Source organism: Argiope bruennichi, chromosome 6 (genome assembly GCF_947563725.1).
Source record: "Argiope bruennichi chromosome 6, qqArgBrue1.1, whole genome shotgun sequence".
Taxonomy (NCBI): Eukaryota; Metazoa; Arthropoda; class Arachnida; order Araneae; family Araneidae; genus Argiope; species Argiope bruennichi.
The window spans coordinates 39,361,542-39,384,881 of record NC_079156.1 but is presented as its reverse complement, the minus strand read 5'-3'; the positions used below and the strand labels follow the sequence as shown (position 1 = coordinate 39,384,881).

At 31.7% G+C, this 23,340-nt stretch overlaps 1 protein-coding gene across 1 annotated transcript in view; it reads right to left on the bottom strand.

The window, feature by feature from the left end:
• Positions 1-329: 329 nt before the first annotated feature.
• Positions 330-23,340, bottom strand: part of LOC129971721 (degenerin deg-1-like) — a 35,598-nt gene continuing 12,587 nt past the window's right edge. The window contains exons 6-12 of the mRNA XM_056085697.1: positions 20,019-20,117; positions 16,348-16,444; positions 12,576-12,648; positions 11,092-11,140; positions 8,201-8,235; positions 6,913-6,985; positions 330-515 (exon numbers count right to left, since the gene is read on the bottom strand). Coding sequence (XP_055941672.1) covers positions 330-515; positions 6,913-6,985; positions 8,201-8,235; positions 11,092-11,140; positions 12,576-12,648; positions 16,348-16,444; positions 20,019-20,117 — 612 coding nt within the window. The remainder of the gene's footprint in view (positions 516-6,912; positions 6,986-8,200; positions 8,236-11,091; positions 11,141-12,575; positions 12,649-16,347; positions 16,445-20,018; positions 20,118-23,340) is intronic.

Here is a 23,340-nt window from a genome sequence, read left to right as displayed (position 1 = left end):
ACATTTTTAAAAAATGCGTTTCATATGAATCGTTTATTAGCCTAAATAGTCAATAATCTTGGCGAGCAAGCTGGTCGCCAAAGGCGGCTAATTTGCTATATTCTGAAACTTGTATCTTTTCTAAATAATGACTTTCTAAATTCAAAAAGCATTCACTTGAATCATAAGTTAAATTTATTCTACATTTCCCTCTTATACATTCATATTACTGCAGTGTGCTGAAATACATACGTACGCTTAGGATGCATTAATACTCTCTCTGCAACTACATAACTAACGTGATGTTCTAAGAGTTGAGATTATTTAAAAACGTTCCAGTGGTCATCGCCTCACACACTTCTCTGCAACTTGCGAATTTGCTCCACCCTTTGCTTCTTCGCTCTGTGTGCCATGATTTGTCGAAATGGGTACCTTAGAATGACCACCAGGGTTTCTAAGAAGTCGAACACAGCGACGAGAGATATTCCAAGCCACATTCCAACGTAACCTCCGACGTAACTAAAAGTTTCAATGTTCTGAAAAAAAGAAAAGAACGCAAACAACATATTTGTAACGTTAGTAAGTAAAAAGAACAAACAAAAAAAATCCTCTCAACCAGCTGGAAAACAAAGGTAGATTCCTCTACTTCTAAGCTGCTATCTGGAAACATATATTGTTGATGTTAAAAACAGTCAAATTAAGACTTGAAAATTACTTTTCAGTCTCTAACTTCAAAGATATTGCAGTTATCGAAACACTTTAAATGCAAAAATTGCTCGTTTACATGAGGTGCTCATTTGGTTAATTGGATTTATTTTTCTATCATCAATATTAAGAAAGTTATAGCGAAATGATAGTTTCAGCTCTCCACCATTTCCACCCATTTGAGCTAGAGTGGCCGTTTACGAGCTCGTTTGAGATTTTTATATTTCTACTATATTGAGGCCAGTTAAAATTCAAACAAAATTACTCTAGTTATACGGTTCACAAGATAACATGGGCAATATATATATAAACTTTCGAACGAAATGTGGTTTTGGGTTTTAGGGACCATGATCGGTAAAGAATTGAAGAAATTTTCCAGGAGTCTGGTCATGAGAACCATTGTAATAGGTAGTCTTCCTACAGGAATCTATCTAAGAAAACCAATCTAAATCATGCAGGGTACCCAAGAAGTTTCTGCGGCATTTAAATAGTGGTAATTGCGTAAGCAAATAAGCGTTAAAATCTATTTAATAAGTAATTTATTTATTAAGTATTGGAAATCAACAGGTGGTCTCTCCAACACTTACACCGTACTCCCTAAAAAATTATGTTACTCATCCCATCCCACCCCCACCGAATAAAAATCATGCATCTTGAATAAAGCCATGAGCATTACTTCACATTTTTCCTTACTCCCGCATATGAACGCTTTGTGCTTCATAGGTTAATAAAGAAACAGAGTAAGCATTTTTAATCCCTTTTTACTTTCTCGAAGACGAAGCCCATACAAAATATTTTAATCTTCAAAAGAATTCGAACTCGAAATTTTGGTAAATCTCCAATTTTCAAACCTCCCTGAGCTTGAAGAACACATTCCTGGAATTATGTCTGTCTGCCTGTCTGTCGCTATGAATACAAAAATTCAAAATCCCTTTGCGCTAGTCAAGTAAAATTTGATACGTGGCCACTACTTCAAGCCTGTTGATTCTATCAAATTTTGAAGAAACTCCATTCATGAGAAATCTATTTTCTCGACTTCTATCTATTCGAGTACAAGTGAACACAATAATTACAAAACTTAAAAATCTAGATAGATAAAATTTGGTGTGCATATTTTGAATCTAAAATATATACAGGGTGTTTATAAAGTCCCGGACCCATTTTGATGTTTAATCTATACTTATAATAAAGCTCAATGTGTGTGTGTGTGTGTGTGTGTGTGTGTTGGCGCTCTACAGGCCAGGTCATTTGACATACAGCTATCAAATTTGGTACATGTATACCTTAGAGGTCGGGAATGTGCACCTGGGGTCCGTTTTTTTGAAATTTTAATTAGAATTTTAATTAATAATTAAAAACTAACTTTCCCGCCAAAAAAATCTTCCATTTCCCCCACCGCCAACTTTTCCGCCAAAATAATCTTCCATTTTCCCCAACGCCAAATGATTTAGGCTTTAGTTCTTTTTTTCTCCCAACAGTAATGAGGCTAGGGTTAAGATTTTTCGGCGGATTATTTCAAACGATTCTGTTAATTTTCTTAATGTTTTATGCATTTAAAATTAAACATTGTTAATTAATCCATGTTTCAGATTCATTCTGAAGTACTTTTGAATTAAAATAACACAGAATAAAGGAAATTTAAAATGTATAATCTGCATAGCGTTACCCCAACTGGCGTAGAAAAATTTACGCATTTGCGTTAACGTAACTGGCGAAGAAAATCCACGCATGCGCATTGTTCTGATTGTTGGCATGGCAACCAACGGACGATTTAAATTATTTTTAGGTTAGTTGCATGCTTTTGTAAGTAAAATGTATTTATGTTAGTTATTTTTTGTATATGCTTATAGTTTTAAGTACATCGTTTTTTAAGTAGTTTTTTTAAAAACCTGTTTTCGACCGATTATTTTAAACGATTCATTTTATTTTCTTAGTGTTTGATGCATTTAAAATTAAACATTGTTAATGAATCGATCTGTTCATGATGAATCTGAGAAATTTTTGTTGACAAATTCTTGAGATATTACATAAATTAAGAAAGATATTCTTTAGTGACCATAAAGTTTAAACGCTCAGTGACTCTATTATAAGTAATCATATTATTAAAAAAAATGCTTTGTTTCAGTAAAAAATATTATTATATTAATTGCAGATTAATCATTTACATTTTAATTTAAAGCATAATTTCTACGAGGGGTAACAGAAAATGAGAGAGATACATATCACGCTATAACTGAAGGCCTTTATAATATTATGAGTGAATTATATGACTATCAAAATTTGAAGTTTTAAAATATTTTGCTGAAGAATCTATTAAAGTTGGAATTGCGTAAAATATTTAATGGTACGACCGGAGTTTTATTCCCTGCTTGGCGAAATTTTTAAAAATCGCAAACAACGGCCTTGCGAAATGTTCAAAAGCAAAGAAGCAGATGTTCAATTATAGTGCATAATAAAGATTGCCAGCTTTGGTGCTTTATCGCAACTTGGCGAAGAAGGGGGTTAAACTCCGGTTCAACCTATTTAATTATTAAAATTTAAACGAACATTAAGATTGGCGAACCGGCTGGTCGCCAAAGGCGGCTAGTAACTCATAAAATAATAAAGATAGATTTAAATTAATAACATAAATGGTTAAATAGACTCAAAAAGTTTCTTGACCCTTGTCAATGAACTTCCACGTGTGCCCCCTTCGTCGCACGGAGAATATCAAGTCGATAGTCAATTTCACGCCAGGTAGCGACAAGCATGTCGGCATCCACAGAGCCATTTGCGCACATTATGGCGATTAACAATGCCAGAAACATGAAAGGATGCTTCATCGGAGAACATTATGCTCTTCAGAAAATCAGCAGCATCTTCTATCCTCCTTAGCATATCTGTTGCAAAGGCCATCCTCCTAGGTCTATCGTTCGGTTATCGGTTTACATATCAAAATCACTTGTGCAAGGACGTCTGGAACGTTTCTTATCTTCGATACTTCCAATTTCTAGAAAATTCTTTTTCCACCGCAAGGTGCTGTTTTTGGATGGAGGATCTTTTTGGTAAATTCTTCTGAAATTTCTCTGTGCTTGCACTATCGATTTCGTTTCTATGAACCACCATAAAATCTGTGCTTTCTCTTGTGGTGTATGTATTCTCCTTAATATCCGCTCGAATAAAACATCATATACAAAAGTACTACATAGAACAAACACATCAAAAGTAAACATAACACTGAAATAGTTGACAAAAACAAGAGAGAAAAATGCAATTAATAAGCAGACGATATTTAGAAAAGTACAGATATTTAGATTGGAAAATGAAATTATCTGAAATTAACCACACGCGCAGACGATATTTACAAAAGTAAAAATATTCAAACCTGAAAAGGAAAATATACGAGTTATTCCATCAATAAATGCCATAAGTTTGTTTATATCTTTATTATTTTATGAGTTATTAAACATCAAAATGGGTCCGGGACTTTATAAACACCCTGTATATTTATCAAGATTTGCATCATATCCATCAAGGGGTTGGTCGTCTGTTGTTCTGTACTTTCACAAACATGTAAGCCATATAACTTAAAAGCGTAACTATTTAAATATATGGATTTTAGTATGTGATTTTTCAACTGCAATTCTAATTCCGTGTAAAATTTTGTTTTTACTCGGTCAGATAAAAGATGCTCAAAATACACTCATGTCCAAAATTAAGGTCACAAACATAAAATCTGAGAAAAATGGAAAACTATTCACTGTGTTGCCACGAAATTTGGCACAGAGGTACACTGCAATGGAAGAAAGAACATAGACACATAACAACATGGAAACGATTTTAATTGGGAATTGAGAAACAGGGTATATCACAAAGTGTTACATTATGAATCAGAGATAAAGCATTTATCTGGGGAAAAGCCTGTCTAATATGGAGTGTGACCACCGTGCACTGCTATACAAGCTTCACAACGAATTTTCATACTGTTTATGAGGGTGTCAATAAATACTTGGGGCAACAAAGCCCATTCTTCCAAAAGCGCGGCTTTTAACTCTTGGAGGGTATTAGGAGGGGGGTTACGCTGTGCAATGGCTCTTCCGTGACCATCCCAAACATGTTCAATAGGATTGTGATCCGGAGACCTCGCGGACCAGTCCATACGTCGAATATCCTCTTCCTCAGGAAAAACATCAACAATCTGGGCTCTGTGTGGACGCGCATCATCATCCATAAATATGAAGTCTGGGCCAAATGCACCCCGGAACAACCTCACATAGGCTTCAAGGATCTCATCTCTATAGAGATGTGCATTGACAGTACCCGCATCGAAGACATGCAATGGTGTACACTGCCCAACATTATGTCATCACAGACAAGAATTTCTCTGCCATCAAATCTGTCGATTTCTTTTACGTAGGAGGGATGATAGAGAGCTTCTCGCTCTCTCCAGATGAAGATTCGTCGAGTGTCACTCTGTGTGGTAAATCTCGACTCATCACTGAAAAGAACACGCCCCCATTCGTGCTGTGCCCAAGACTGCTGTGTTAGGCCCCAAAAGAACCGGGTTTTTCTGTTAGATGCAGTCAAAGGGATGCATTCAACTGGTCACCTGGCATAAAGTGCCCTCTCTGCTAGACGTCTGTATACTGTTTGTCTGGAAATTCTTATTCCAGACGCAGCAGCAAGGTCAAGAGCAAGTTGAGGAACCGTTGTCAGCCTATGCCGTCGTGCGCTTAATGCCAAATAGCGATCCTGTGCAGGCGTCTTTGTTCTGTGACGGCCTTGGCCAGCCTTCCTGGTTACAGTACCACTTGTTTGGAATTGATTCTATAACCTGTATACCACTTTCGGTACCACTTGAAATTACCGAGCCACCTCCGCTTGAGATTGCCCAACTTCAAGCCTGCCGACGGTTCTCCATCTCAATGAATCGTCTAAACGATTATGAGAACTCATTCTCACTGGAAACAAACAAACAAACATTTTTTTGTTTTAATTCAATATTCACAAAATTTCAGACAAAAGTCCCAGATTTCTAAACGGTCTACTTTCAGTAGTTCCTCAAAAACTAATGCTAAATAAAAAAATTTCCAACAACAAAGGTTAATATCGTGTTGCTAATCCTTCACAATATAGAAATTATAATTTGTTTAAATTTTGCTGCTCGTCATTTAGAATTACTTTGAAAAACCTTTTTGTGACCTTAATTTTGGACATAAGTATATATATTTGCTTTTTCTATCTTTTAAGCATTAACTGTATTATAGTGACATATCGCCAACAAAAAATCTCCAAGTAATTCACAGTTATAGGCTCTTTTGTAACTATTATTAAGCAATGACATTGGGTAAATAATATGCAAGTAAATTTACTAGTGATTATGCGAGGAAGTTTCGGGTAGACCACTTCCCCTCTGGCTTTCAAACGATTTAACTTCTTTTTTCTTTGAGTTTCAGAGTTCACTTGTTAGCAGAAGTACAAACAGGCAACTTGATGAGGCATTTGACTCAAAATTTAGATTAGGAATTTAGAAGAATTAATATACAGAGTTTTATCTGTCTATATGTTTTGCAATTATTGTGTTCATTTTCAATCTAACAAACATACAAACTTCTTGCGAGTGAAATTTGCTGAAAATTTGATGTTAAAACCCCTTATCAAACTGTTAGCCATTTAGCTTAAACTCATTTTTAGTTATTCGGTTCATAAACAGGCAGACAGACATAACTCAGACAACAATGTTCTTCTCCAACTCAAAGAATCTAAAATAAGAAGTTTTATCGAAATCTTGAGTTCGAATTTTTGTATAATTACAAAACTTTTTTTACATATAGATTACACACGAGAAAGTTAGTCATAGACTCACTACTCCGACCCGTCCTAAGGCACACAGAAAAACTTGAACAACCGGACCGCCGCTACAGCAACACTGGCGGGAACTGTGGATAAATCCTAAGGGCCTTCACCGGTCACGGTACAACCCTTCCCTAAAGAAGTACGTCCCATCATCGATGAAAGGAGCTAGCCCCCATCTTTTCGTGTACACAAAAAAGTGGTAAGAACCAACCACCAAGCTTCTCATCTTCAACTACGAGATGCCCCCCCCCCATGGATTCACACAGAAAAGTAAAAATTCACAGAAAAAAATCATTTTAAATCGTCGCAAGAACACTACTGGATAAAAAGTTGATCGAATGAGGAATTTAAATTAATCAACTCTTTGTACAGTAAATAAATTTTAGAACTTACTTGATATTTAGGACTGTAAGTGAAAGTAGTGGTTTGTAATCCATCCAGTTTTATTACCACCCTTGCCACTGAGCTGCAAAAAAATGAATAAATAACTAAAACAAGCAATATATAAAAAAAAATTAAGTCAACTCCTACTTTCACAATTCACATTCTTCACCTTCAAGTAAACTCACATTCTTCACCTTCAAGTAAAAAATACTGAAATCCTTGCATTTTACCAATTGAGCTACTGCCTGTTGATTTCAATTTTCATTACAAACTGCTAAAACTCTATTTAAAGTATTAAAAATTAATTAAATTTCATAATCAATGAATTAATATTTGAAAAAACTGTATTAACATCAAGTGCCATCCACTACAAGTTTAAAACAATGTATTTGAACTTGAGTGGATGAATAAAAAGTATTTTATTAACGATTGAGAATTAGATCAAAATATATAAATATATATAGAAAGAGTGTGAACTAACAGAAGGAATTGAATAACACAATTTTTTAAGTGAAACTAGAGTTTCAAAGAAAGATTATTATATTTAATGCAATAGCATAGATTCTATGATTTATAACTATATTTAATGGAATAGCAAAGATTCTATGCCTTGATAATTTTATTTAATGGCAATGGCATAGAGTATATGCCTTGATAACTACATTTAATGCTGTAGCATAGATTCTATGTCTTGATAACTACATTTCATGCAATAGCATAGATTCTATGCCTTTGTAACTATAATGCAATAGCAAAGATGCTATGCCTTGATAATTATATTTAATAGCAATGGCATAGATTCTATGCCTTTATAACTATTTTTAATGGAATATCAAAGATTCTTTGCCTTTATAACTATATTTAATGAAATATCAAAGATTCTATGCCTTGATAATTATATTTAATGGTAATGGCATAGATTCTATGCCTTAAAAACTACAGTTAATGCTATAGCATAGATTCTATGTCTTGATAACTACATTTCATGCAATAGCATAGATTCTATGCCTTTATAAATATATTTAATGCAATAGCAAAGATTCTATGCCTTGATAATTACATTTAATGGCAATGACATAGATTCTATGCCTTGATAACTATATTTAATGCTATAGCATAGATTCTATGTCTTGATAACTACATTTAATGCTATAGCATAGATTCTATGTCTTGATAACTACATTTCATGCAATAGCATAGATTCTGTGCCCTTCATTTTCATTGATTGATACAATTACTATGCAAAGTTCAGCTAAAGTATTTATAAAACTACAGCTTATTTTATCAAGTTACTTACCTGAAGGTGTCTCCAAATATGTCGTAACAATTTCCCTGCAAAAGCAAGAAAATTAATTCCGCAAATACATTATACTTTTCTAAAAATGTGTAGCTTTTACAGTATATTCAAAATACAATACCAAAATTACAAAATAAATGAAATGAATTCATTAATTTCTCAATAAATTAATAATCTAAAATAAAATTAGAATAATTAAATACTGTGCTTCATTGCAATAGTTCTTCAATCATTCATTGCTATCCGAATTAAGTCTTATTCTCTGCATAAAGAATGTCCATTCCAATCCTTGCCGAATAGTTATTTCTATTTCTATTGCAACATTCCCCGTTTCTGAGTACTGATAAGACATTTACAGCCAGCTGTGTCGTCGCTGTTACTTACTAAACTCCTCGAGATAGCCAGATGGTGGATCTTTTCACCTGGGTGGTCTCGCATCTGTTCGTTAGCGGCTACAGTGAAAGATCCCATGTAGAATTCCTCGTCCAAGAGGTATTGATAGTACCTTCTAAGAGAAAGAGGTGTCCAAACATCTGGATGCTAGATGTTTCTCTTTGTGAAAGGACCTTCCCACGACCCACTGGCGCCGCTGAGAGAGCATACTGCTGAACCCCGATTGGCCGAAAGAGAGCTCAAATGACCAATGTAAGTTAAGAGGCGTAGATTGTCGTCGAAATAAAGTGCGGAGATTTTTTTTTAGGAGAAGAGAAGAAACCAATTGCAGGGGACTGTTGGACTACGCCCACGAGTTCGGAGTCCGAGAACCAACTGAGTTTCAAGAAAAACCTTCGACTTTGACTGTTGTATTTCCTACTACAGGTGTAAATAACTATTTATTTAACCAAGATTAGAACCAGTTGTTCTTTATATATATAGGGCTGTAAAATAAAGAATTGTCTGGAAATTCTGCTTCGTTATTTGATCAGTCTAGATCAAGACATTACACTATTCAGATAAACATCTACTTTCAAATAAACACTATATTAAGTGAGTAACGTTTAAAAATGTGTTTAATGCTTTGATTTTTCAGAGTTTATCTGTGTCACTCTCTTCAAAATTATTAATAATTTACTGCTTATTATTTACTTCATTTCATAAGCAACATCCATTGAAACTGAATGCTATTTATTATCGCTTTCATTTATTGACTAGTAGTCAGCAGACTTTTTTGTTTTTGTTTACAATTCTAATAATTTGTTAACAGTTTAAAAATTGTTCGCTTTCTTGCATCTGTACTACTTGGTTGGACTCAAACTAGCATAAACTGTGAAGCAAATATTTCAGTTTCTTTTTTCTCTTTTAAATTTAATATCATTTTTTTAAATTTTAATTCATTGTTTTGCGTTGTGTGCAACATATATTATAAATCTCACCCAATTCGTAAATCATTCATATTTTTAAAAACATTTGTAATTTGGTCATAATTGTAGAGCACTGAAATAAAATTTTTATCCATTATTTCTTATATTGATAGATTCAATCTGTTTCATATACAAACTTTTATTTTAATACATTTATACTCGTAGAATTAATTTCCTATCCATTTCTCTTCACATTTAAAAACTAGAAATCTGAGAGAAATCCAGTTATGCAGGGGTTCTTTGATCCCGGGTCTTGATTGATTTTGAGTCTTGGCAAAATATTAAAAGTGCATGCATTTTTCCGCAATTCGAAAAATCGTTGCATGTGCTTAAATTATTCATCAGATCATAGTAGGTTTGATGATAGCAATCATGAAGTATAAATAACAACCAAAATACTTCATTGTAGCAACTTGACAGTAAAAGCGCAATACGCAAAAAAGCGACTCGGGCTGAAACTCTTCTCATCTAATGAGAGATTTCCTTTCTCTATGAATGTTCAATCAAGTTAGGTGCACATTATTCATTATTTTTTTGTGTAACAATTTATTATATATAATAATGAAAAAATAATTTTCAAGAAAAAAATGTTTCTTTTTCATCAAGGAAATCTCCTTCAGTACGAACGTGTGCTGTTCATCTCAAACACAATGTGCCAAGGATGAAATGAGTAGCTTTAGATTCAAGTCTAAATATTTAAAAGTTTGAAAACCGCTGCTCTGAGAGGTTATTATGTTCAAAAAGAACGAAAGTAAAACGCATTTTGTGTATTTTTCATTTGAAAATATTATTATTTAAACAAGTTATAGAGATTTTAAATACCAAAACCACAACTGGATAGTTTTTTTCTCCTAAGAGCTTTTAATCATTAAGAATTCCGACGACCTGGCATAGGGGTAGCGCGTCTTCCTCGTGATCTGGGCGTCCCTTTTCGGGCATGGTTGTTCTTCTGTGTTCTACCTGTGAGATGTGTGAATGTGCCCCAATGTAAAACGGGGCTGTGCAAGCGAATATGACGCATGACGTAGCGAATTCGTACTCTTGGCCCAAGTTGACGCTACTGAAAAAACAAGAAACGCTCACTCGGCTTAAATCGTTAGCAGTTAACTGTGAGCGGGCTTGTAAAGTGCCATAAGTCACAACACAACACAATTATTAAGAATGAACAACCTCTACTTAAAAAAAAGGAATAATTTGCTTATGCTTAAAAATAAATTAATGTTTTGCAACTGCATATTCTCTTGTAATAATAAATTCTAATTATCTGTCCGATGCCCCTAATAATTCGATGACACCAAGTTATGCACGAAAGAATTAACTGAAATTAAACACAGTGAATTCAATGTTCCCATTGAACTCACTAGTCGTGCACGGCGGCTAAACACATTAACAAGTATTGTAGTCATTTTTGACTAGAAAAGAAATAGCAAGAAAAAAAAATCAATCTACAAATTTTAATTATAATATTAAGCTACGTAAAAATTGACTTGACGTGTTTTTTTTAATTTATTTTATTTTATTTATACTTACAATGATGTCGAAGTTCACAACATCCTTTGTAGCTTCATAAGACACTTCACTTTACAAAAAAAAATAAAGTATATATTTTTTAAAAAATTCAACAGTAATAGAAATGGATAATGTAAAAACACAAAAGTTGAAAAATTGAAATAACTTGTGAAATTTATAATTCATATCGAATTTACATATTTAAAATAAGTGGAAAAACCAATGAACCAATCGCCAACCCAAACATTGGTCCGATTTCGCTAATCGTTATTTCATATTTCGCCAATTCGATGTATAGCTATAAATCAGAAAGTTCTATCATCATTTTACAAATGTAATTCCCTTTCGTAATAAATTGTAGTTTTTCAAAGATGGTTGTTTTTATTAAGTTAATCTTAATAATGCTAGCCATTGAAAGATGTCAACATTTCTATATCGATAGATTTTGATTAAATATGTCTTATTAAAACAAAGCAAAAAATATTGTTTTAAATAGTGAATGTGTAGTAATAATAGAGCTTTCTGATGAGTCAGTTATATTTACAAAGTGACGACATTAATTCCCGACACAAATTAACGAACTCAGCCCAGTTATAGAGTTTGTAATTTCGGTCTTTCATTTTGAAACATCTCTTTAAAATGGAGAGGGGAAAGGACCCTAGATAACGTGTAATCCAAGCAAGCTGCACTTTTTCCTGAAAAAATATATAACAGTAATTGTATTGGTTTAAATTATTGAATTGGCTTTCCAAAAATGGCCTTTGGTTTACACAGGTTATGTTATCGAATGAGACAGGGAGAAAGAGAAAGGAGTTTTCACCCTGTATGAGTGTGAGAACAGACGGCTATTCTTAAAATATTTAAGCGTCATTAACATTCAAATGAAACAAAATTTGCTGAAATTAGCGCAGAGATTAAGGCAGACGATTGGTTCTTTAGTTCTGCCCATTATTTGAAGTATATAGTAGATGCTGGCCTAACAACTTGTCGCCGAATGCGGCTAGTAAGGAATTAACTTGTAGAAAGAAAATAGGAATCAGAATTTAGAAAATGATGGCTTCTAAATACATTTTCTCATTTCTACTTTGTATTTAACTTTTTACTTCAAAGGATGGATAGCCAGTTCAAAAATGTTATTCAAGAACTATTATAAATTAATATATATAATAATATTATTATTATATATATGTTATAAAATTAATTAATAAGTCATATTATAAATACAATAAATTTTAAATTGAATTTTTTCACACTTTCTCTACCAGATGGCTACATTTGTATGGAATCAAAATTTACATAAAATATTTCAGTTTACTTATAATTAAGTTCCGAAAGAGGATTGTGATGCATTGCCTTCGAGGAGCTAAACTGTACAAATTTACTCAAATCAAGAGCAAGAGTATGTAAGTGAAAAATCGATTACAAAATTATATATTTTCAAACATCTCGTAAACCCCTAATGAAAGCTTAACGTTCGAAAGAAAGAAAAGGAAATCAATACTCACTAACACGCAGGCTTACAGTTCTTAACCGCACATTCGTGTGCAGCTTGCAGAACCCGCTCATCGCTTGGATATACTGAAATACATAAAAAAAACATTTATAAACACTTAAGCACTAAACTCAACCGTATCCAACATCCAATTATATCAAAATAACTGTACATTTGAAAGTACACGTTTAAATTCGAATTTCAGGCTTACCGGTTAAAAATTTAAAACGATCCAAATATTTAGTCAGAAATATTGTGATTTGAAACGCCTTCATTCTTGATTCATTTGCCTTTCATCTAAAATTTACTTTTCAATATTCCTTGGAAAAATACGAAGCACATGGAACAAATTCGTAGCCGTAGCGCACACAAACAGGTAACACTAGTAGGAATTAACAGCACACAAATAGACAGCATATCTCTGAACCCAAGAAGGAAGCTCGCAATAACACAAGAGGGATCGAAGCATCATCTTGCAATACGATTAACATTCAAAAATAGAATTTACTTCAAACCTCGTTCCAGCCTCTTACGTGTATAAGGTTTTTCAACAAGGATAAAATCTTTCAAAAAATCTCTGGATCTCGGTTTCTAATAAAGATAAAATCATAATTCTTGTATATTCCAGAACCATCATTTTTGTTGCAAAAGTTACAAAGTTCGTCGTCAGATCGTTAAAAGGTTGTCAGTTAATTAAATATATTTGTAAATTTCTCTTCTTAACTATGATGCTAACTAAACAGGAAAACAATATTGCAGAATTATTACAATATGCATATTGATATCGATTTTATGTATTGTTGCAATCGATATCAATCTGGTTTGTAAAATTTTTTAAAAGATTGATTAGAGTGAACGAAGTAATGTTTGGCTACTAAGTAAGTGCTGTTATTTTCCATTCACTGATTTTTTTTTTTCTTTTTTTTTTCTTCGCAAATACAATTCTCCGTAGTTATTAGGGCTTATTTAAGATTTTTGATTTAATATGAACTCCTAACTAGAACTACTTCGATTAAATAAAGAGTGACCTGCGTTTCCTGAAGTCCGTTATATTTTGAAACCTGAATAGATTTGTTTATTGTGTACGTTTTAATATTGAAACAAGCATGCGAAGAATTTATTTCTTTTTGTCCCACCCCGCATGTGCATAAACACAGTAATTAAGGAAAATAGAACTATCATTGCAAAATATTTTCAAAAATGTATTAAAACTAAAGAAAAATTTTATCTGGGAAGAAAATCAATATAAATATAAGTCTAATTTTTAAAGCGTTACAAGAACGCTATTTACATGGCAATATGCTTTAAGGCTATTAAAGGAAAACTTACAAATTTTATTAAATTTTTATTCAGTAGATTTTTTAAAAATTCTCTTTTCGGGCATTCTTGTCAAAGACATGTCAATTTTCATTTTTCTAAGTTTAATATTTTGCCCTGTAGGGACTTTGCATCTGATTTTTGAATCTGCCTTTTCAAATCACGCAATTTATAGATAATATGTTAGCTTATGAACATTTTCATATTTAAAAAAAAAATGTTCATATGAAAAAATAAACTCGCACTAAAAACTGCAATGAAATGTTCGTATTTTTATGTATCTATTTTTTAATTTAGATACTTTCGTACATTCTGTCTGCAATGATTGTAAGCGGAATTATTAAAGGCCTTTAATTCACTAGAGAAATTTTCTGCTGCATAATCGATTCACATAAAGAAAACAATAAAAAATTCTTCATCTTTTAGTTTTATTATAAAATCGTTTCATTCAAAATGTTAAAAATATTTGTTCATAAAAATAATTATTTTTCAAATTATTATATTCTTGTAAATTATAATTCAGTTATTTATTAAAATTACTTATTGTTTATTTATTAGCTATGTATTATTATTAAAACTGTTAAGTAATAAAAACAGTTTGATACATTTTAAGTTTTAAAATTGCAATTTTCTTTTGCTACATTTATTTTTATGCCTTTATTTTTCTTATTTTGAAGTTTTGGTTCATTGAATCTTTAATGCAATATCGTCTGCTGATGCAATAAGCTTTGGAGAAACATATCTAGAAAAAAAATTTCTCTTTTTATATTATTGTATTTCATATCTCTTATTTTTAATATACAACTCTTTATATATTTTTTTTCACTTATATGCCTTTGTATTTGTATTGTTTTATTATTTACTAGCCGCCTTTGGCGACCAGCCGGTTCGCCAATCTTAATGTTCGTTAAAATTTTAATAATTAAATATTTTATGCAATTCCAACTTTAATAGATTCTTCAGCAAAATATTTTAAAACTTCAAATTTTGATAGTCATATAATTCACTCATAATATTATAAAGGCCTTCAGTCATAACGTGATATGTATATCTCTAATTTTCTGTTACCCCTCGTAGAATTTATGCTTTAAATTAAAGTGTAAATGATTAATCTGCAATTAATATAATAATATTTTTTACTGAAACAAAGCATTTTTTTTAATAATATGATTACTGATAATAGAGTCACTGAGCGTTTAAACTTTATGGGCACTAAAGAATATCTTTCTTAATTTATGTAATATCTCAAGAATTTGTCAACAAAATTTTCTCAGATTCATCATGAACAGATCGATTAATGAACAATGTTTCATTTTAAATGCATTAAACACTAAGAAAATAAAATGAATCATTTAAAATAATCGGTCTAAAACAGGTTTAAAAAAACTACTTAAAAAACGATGTACTTAAAACTATAAGCATATACAAAAAAATATATAACTAACATAAATACAATTTAATTACAAAAGTACACAATTAACCTAAAAATAATTTAAATCATTGAAAACAGGTTAAAAAAACTACTTAAAAAACGATGTACTTAAAACTATAAGCATATACAAAAAATATATAACTAACATAAATACAATTTACTTACAAAAGCATGCAACTAACCTAAAAATAATTTAAATCATCCGTTGAAAGTGGTTGTCATGACAACAATCAGAACAATGCGCATGCGTGAATTTTCTTCACCAGTTAGGTAACTCAAATGCGTGAATTTTTCTACGCCAGTTGGGGTAACGATAGGCAGATTATACATTTTTAATTTCCTTTATTCTGTGTTATTTTAATTCAAAAGTACTTCAGAATGAATCTGAAAAATGGATTAATTAACAATGTTTAATTTTAAATGCATAAAACATTAAGAAAATAAACAGAATCGTTTAAAACAATCCGCCGAAAAATATTAACCCTAGCCTCATTACTGTTGGGAGAAAAAAGAAACGGAAGCCTTACTCATTTGGCGGTGGGGGAAATGGAAGAATTTTTTTGGCGGAAAGGTTGGCGGTGGGGAAAATGGAAGATTTTTTTGGCGGGAAAGTTAGTTTTTAATTAATAATTAAAATTCTAATTAAAAATTCGAAAAAAGAAACCCCAGGTGCACATTCCCAACCTCCAAGGTATACATGTACCAAATTTGGTAGCTGTATGTCAAACGGTCTGGCCTGTAGAGCGCCAACACACACACACACACACACACACACACATTGAGCTTTATTATAAGTATAGATAGATTATAAATATTATCATTCCATATTTTCTACGTCATTCTCCAGACTCTGCTCCTACGTTTGCTTAGAGATCTGCATTAAAACAAATATAAAGAAAAACGATTTGGAGGAAAATTAACTGACTTTTCAGGATTAAATTGAATTCACCAGAGATAATAAAATATGCAAAATAAAAATTGAACGTGAAACTGCGATTTAGTTTTTAAAATAAAAAAAGCGCTTGAAATATCTTACATTTGCATATCTTTTCGTTTGTGGGTCCTTTCAGCATATGAACTATACAACCTAATATTTCCATGCTGCTATTCCTTTGGCATTCTTCAATGCATTCCTAAAATCAACACATATCTAGGTTACTAGAATGTTTATATTATAAGCATTTATAAAAAAATATTACATATTAAATAAAAAATATTACATAACACGAAAATATTATTTATTCCATTAAAATTTTACATATTGTTACAAAATTTCTTTCTACAAATACCGCCACTCAATTTTAATAACGCAGCGCACTTAACAGCTAATTCAGCAGCTTGCTTGCTGTCTAATCCTCCAGTTCTGTTACTTGTCGGCTACTCCGACTACTCTCACACACGACTTCCCTGCAGCTTCAGAGTGCCTGTCTTTTATAGTTCCGGAAGGCGGGGCTAGAATCTTCCAGACCAATCTGGGAGTACCTGGGTGTATCTCGGATCTTAGTGGATGGATCGTGAAATTTTTTCGATCCATTTGGCGAGTTTGGCGACTAAATGGATAATACTGGAAAGTATTATCCATTTAGTCGCCAAACTCGCCAAATTCGTCGCCAAGTTCTGAGGTCATTGACGCGGCACCCGCTCAGCACGCACAGGACAGATCTTGCAACGGTCTTTCTTACGATAACACTATTCGTGATGGGAAGCTAAAACTACAGGTTTGCAAAAATATTAATAATAATAAATATTAATTAATATTTACAAATATTACGTATCTTCAAAGTAGCCAAGATCTGTTTTTTCTCAGATTTTTAGATCATAAAATAAAGTGAACAATTCTAAAAATAATTTTTAAAAACTATTAAGAATTTCTTACAAGATTATAAACTATTAAGGATCTTGCATATTTGGATATCACTGCAGAGCTCTGGACTGTTTCTATTTATTTAATAGTTGATGAAAAATATTCTATTCTTATTAATTGACTTCCAATTGCCGTACTTTTATAATCTTTATAAAAATTTCTCATTTTGGGTATTTTCGTTTCATTAATTTAGTTTTTGCAATACTTGAAAAATATTACTTATATACTTAAATATTCTTCATAAAAATATTTTTTTCTTTTTTATATTAATGTTTGTATTTATTCTTATTTTTGCTCTTTTGAAATACCTATGCAATTACAGTATTAGACTATTTTCTAAATTTGAGAAAATCCTCTAGATTTTTTTTTTATATCCCCTATTATTTTGCTTCAAATTACTTAATATTTCATATTCGGAGTTCTTGATGTGAGATATCGTTTAAAAGAAACTATGTGGTAGGCATTGGAAAACGTGAAGATGATATGAAAATGTCTATAAGAAGATTCTTTTACATAAAAAGGATTTACCTGCGATTAAAGAATACTAGTCACTAAATCAAATAATAATTTTTCTTGATTTTAAAATTAAGATAGGATTTGTAGATTGATAACAATAAGAAATCATCAGATATTTATTTGAAGGATTGTATAATATGTTGTTACACTTTTCTTAATGATTTACAATGAAATTTGTATGCCATCCTTTTTTTATAGAAACATTCAATCAAAAATACAAATCTGATGTGTAATTATAATTTAAATATTTTTATTCCTCTGTGTTTCATGCTGATGTTTTTTTATTTAATCTGCTTAAAATTATATTTTTTGTCCATGCATTTAGGGGGAAAAAAACCTATCTGAAATTTCGTTAAAACGATCATTTTCTAACTTCTTGTAGTATTTTGTTTCTGACGGGCTTTTAGACGAAATGTTCGATATATCGGGTATATCACATTCTAACTTGAAATTTATCACATTCAAACTTGAAATTCACATTTCACTTGATTATTCACATTCAAACATAAAATTTATCACAATCGAACTTGAAATTCTCATTTCACTTGATTATTCACATTCAAACTTAAAATTTATCACAATCAAACTTGAAATTCTCATTTCACTTAATTATTCACATTCAAACTTAAAATTTATCACAATCAAACTTGAAATTCTCATTTCACTTGATTATTCACATTCAAACTTAAAATTTATCACAATCAAACTTGAAATTCTCATTTCACTTGATTATTCACATTCAAACTTAAAATTTATCACAATCAAACTTGAAATTCTCATTTCACTTGATTATTCAAATTCAAACTTAAAATTTATCACAATCAAACTTAAAATTTATCACAATCAAACTTGAAATTCACATTTCACTTGATTATTCACATTCAAACTTAAAATTTATCACATTCAAACTTGAAATTCACATTTCACTTGATTATTCACATTCAAACTTAAAATTTATCACAATCAAACTTGGAAATTTTCATTTCACTTGATTATTCACATTCAAACTTAAAATTTATCACATTCAAACTTAAAATTTATCACATTCAAACTTGAAATTCACATTTCACTTGATTATTCACATTCAAACTTAAAATTTATCACAATCAAACTTGGAAATTCTCATTTCACTTGATTATTCACATTCAAACTTAAAATTTATCACATTCAAACTTAAAATTTATCACATTCAAACTTGAAATTCACATTTCACTTGATTATTCACATTCAAACTTAAAATTTATCACATTCAAACTTAAAATTTATCTCATTCAAACTTAAAATTTATCACATTCAAACTTGAAATTCACATTTCACTTGATTATTCACATTCAAACTTAAAATTTATCACATTCAAACTTAAAATTCACATTTCATTTGATTATTCACATCACTTGATTATTCTCATTCAAACTTGAAATTTTATTTATCCCATACTCTTTGAAGTAGTATACAATATACAAAAGAAATAAACCTCATTTACACATTTTTTAATGAAATTGAAAGGATTAATAAACTTGGAACAAATTATTCAAAGAATGCTAATTATGCAGCCACTCAGTTTATGTAAATGCAAGTATCTATAGTTATTAACACCTCATAACCATGCGATTTAGATCATATAATACAAATTTTAAATTTTTGACATCTCTTAGCTGTAGTAAAAAATGAATCAACTAAATAGACAATAGATTTAAATCAATTAGATAATAAGTGTGAATCACTAGCGAGATAATAAGAGTCAATCACTAGTGACATAATAAGAGTCAATCACTAGTGAGTGTGTTAACCCTTTAGAGGGCCATTTTTTTCTAGTCATATTATGTCAAAATATTTTTAGGCTTGAAATTAGAATAAGAAAAGGGATTCATTTAGCTTATTAGATAAATTTAATTTGATTCATTAATTAATTTGGTTAATTAATAATGAAGTAACAAATCAAGACAAACCATTTTGTCTGAGATAAAGAACTGAAGCATCTAAGCTTCTGACTTATTAAAAAAATTTGTCAGAACTGATGCCAACCTACATAATTTCATACAAAGATTGATAAATTTGGTGGGAAGCATACTTCCCACGGCCCTAGAAAGGGTTAAAATGATATTTTCGTATAAGAAAATGAACGTGCATGAACAAATTCACTGAATTCTAGCACAATCCTGCCTTGCCTAAGATCTTCATATTATGTACTATTTTATTACAGAGCGCGCGAGAAAGTTTCAGAGATTTACAGTAACCATGATGTAAAGTTTTAGCACTTTTAACAGGAAAAGGACATTTTAGTCGGAATAACTGACATGTATCGATGATGTTTCTTTACTACTTACCTTTTCGTTCGTTGGGCCTCTTCCTCCCCTGCTCTTCCACTCTGTTAGGTAATCTTTGCAGTTCGTTTCGTACGGCGGAGGAAGGAGTTGTTTCACCGTCTGTAAAACGTAAAAATATACTTCATGTACATATTATCAAAAGTACAGGTGATAAATATGCTGCAGCTGAAGACTTGTGATTATTTCAACAAACTTTATTGTCATAAATAAATAAAAAGTGCCTTTGCTTTTACATTCACGTATAGGAAGTATAGAGAAAATATAGTAATCGTCAGAAAATTCGAACTCTATATTTTAAAGAATCTCCATGTTTTAGACCTCTCTGAGTTCGAAAAAAGAACATTTTTGGTAAATATCCGTCTGTCTGTCTGTGATAATAATTCAAAAACACTTTGACATAGGCAGATGAAATTTGATATACCAAATAATGAAATTTTCATATAATATAATGAAAATTTAACACCAAATTAATAGATTTTTATAAAACTTTGATCAAATTCCGTTCAGAGAAAGTCTGTCAGACCGGCTTCGATAATTTAACACAATAACTATAAAATGAAAGGAGCATAAAATAATACATAACTACAAATCAGTGTATGAATAAAATTTGATACATTGATTTATATATCATGTAGTCATCCATCTTCTTTAAACCCAATTCAAAACAGGTTATTCGCCTATCGGTCTGTGCTTTCAAAAGCATGTAAATACAATTACACAAAAACGCAATGAGTCAAATATATAAATTTGGTATGGGATTTTGTGAATATAATTGTAGTCCTGTGTCAAATTTTGATTTCAGTTGATTGGAAATAACGTGTAAAAAATACAAATTGGATTTTCGGATACCATTAACTGCATACCAGGGATAAATCGCCAAAAAGATCGCCAAGCATCACAACAATAAATTGTATAAAAATGCTAAATTAACACCAAAAGTAAATATTTTGTAGCACTTCTACGCCAATGCCATATAAGACGTTCTATGCCTTACACAAGGTCCACGATTTATTTGCGGAGGGTGAGAATATACCCTTTATAGGAGAATATGTGAGAAAGTTTTGGTCGCCAAGCATCACAACAACAAATTGTATTAAAATGCTAAATTAACATCAAAAGTTAAAATTTTGTAGCACTTCTACGCCAACGCCATATAAGACGTTCTATGCCCTACACAAGGTCCACAATTTATTTGCGGAGGGTGAGAATATACCCTTTATAGGAGAATATGTGAGAAAGTTTTGGTCGCCAAGCATCACAACAATAAATTGTATTAAAATGCTAAATTAACACCAAAAGTAAATATTTTGTAGCACTTCTACGCCAATGCCATATAAGACGTTCTATGCCTTACACAAGGTCCACGATTTATTTGCGGAGGGTGAGAATATACCCTTTATAGGAGAATATGTGAGAAAGTTTTGGTCGCCAAGCATCACAACAACAAATTGTATTAAAATGCTAAATTAACACCAAAAGTAAATATTTTGTAGCACTTCTACGCCAATGCCATATAAGACGTTCTATGCCTTACACAAGGTCCACGATTTATTTGCGGAGGGTGAGAATATACCCTTTATAGGAGAATATGTGAGAAAGTTTTGGTCGCCAAGCATCACAACAATAAATTGTATAAAAATGCTAAATTAACACCAAAAGTAAATATTTTGTAGCACTTCTACGCCAATGCCATATAAGACGTTCTATGCCTTACACAAGGTCCACGATTTATTTGCGGAGGGTGAGAATATACCCTTTATAGGAGAATATGTGAGAAAGTTTTGGTCGCCAAGCATCACAACAACAAATTGTATTAAAATGCTAAATTAACACCAAAAGTAAATATTTTGTAGCACTTCTACGCCAATGCCATATAAGACGTTCTATGCCTTACACAAGGTCCACGATTTATTTGCGGAGGGTGAGAATATACCCTTTATAGGAGAATATGTGAGAAAGTTTTGGTCGCCAAGCATCACAACAATAAATTGTATAAAAATGCTAAATTAACACCAAAAGTAAATATTTTGTAGCACTTCTACGCCAATGCCATATAAGACGTTCTATGCCTTACACAAGGTCCACGATTTATTTGCGGAGGGTGAGAATATACCCTTTATAGGAGAATATGTGAGAAAGTTTTGGTAGCCAAGCATCACAACAATAAATTGTATAAAAATGCTAAATTAACACCAAAAGTAAATATTTTGTAGCACTTCTACGCCAATGCCATATAAGACGTTCTATGCCTTACACAAGGTCCACGATTTATTTGCGGAGGGTGAGAATATACCCTTTATAGGAGAATATGTGAGAAAGTTTTGGTCGCCAAGCATCACAACAACAAATTGTATTAAAATGCTAAATTAACACCAAAAGTAAATATTTTGTAGCACTTCTACGCCAATGCCATATAAGACGTTCTATGCCGTACACAAGGTCCACGATTTATTTGCGGAGGGTGAGAATATACCCTTTATAGGAGAATATGTGAGAAAGTTTTGGTCGCCAAGCATCACAACAATAAATTGTATAAAAATGCTAAATTAACACCAAAAGTAAATATTTTGTAGCACTTCTACGCCAATGCCATATAAGACGTTCTATGCCTTACACAAGGTCCACGATTTATTTGCGGAGGGTGAGAATATACCCTTTATAGGAGAATATGTGAGAAAGTTTTGGTCGCCAAGCATCACAACAACAAATTGTATTAAAATGCTAAATTAACATCAAAAGTTAAAATTTTGTAGCACTTCTACGCCAACGCCATATAAGACGTTCTATGCCCTACACAAGGTCCACAATTTATTTGCGGAGGGTGAGAATATACCCTTTATAGGAGAATATGTGAGAAAGTTTTGGTCGCCAAGCATCACAACAATAAATTGTATAAAAATGCTAAATTAACATCAAAAGTTAAAATTTTGTAGCACTTCTACGCCAACGCCATATAAGACGTTCTATGCCCTACACAAGGTCCACAATTTATTTGCGGAGGGTGAGAGTATACCCTTTATAGGAGAATATGTGAGAAAGTTTTGGTCGCCAAGCATCACAACAATAAATTGTATAAAAATGCTAAATTAACATCAAAAGTTAAAATTTTGTAGCACTTCTACGCCAACGCCATATAAGACGTTCTATGCCCTACACAAGGTCCACAATTTATTTGCGGAGGGTGAGAATATACCCTTTATAGGAGAATATGTGAGAAAGTTTTGGTCGCCAAGCATCACAACAATAAATTGTATAAAAATGCTAAATTAACATCAAAAAAAATTTTGTAGCACTTCTACGCCAACGCCATATAAGACGTTCT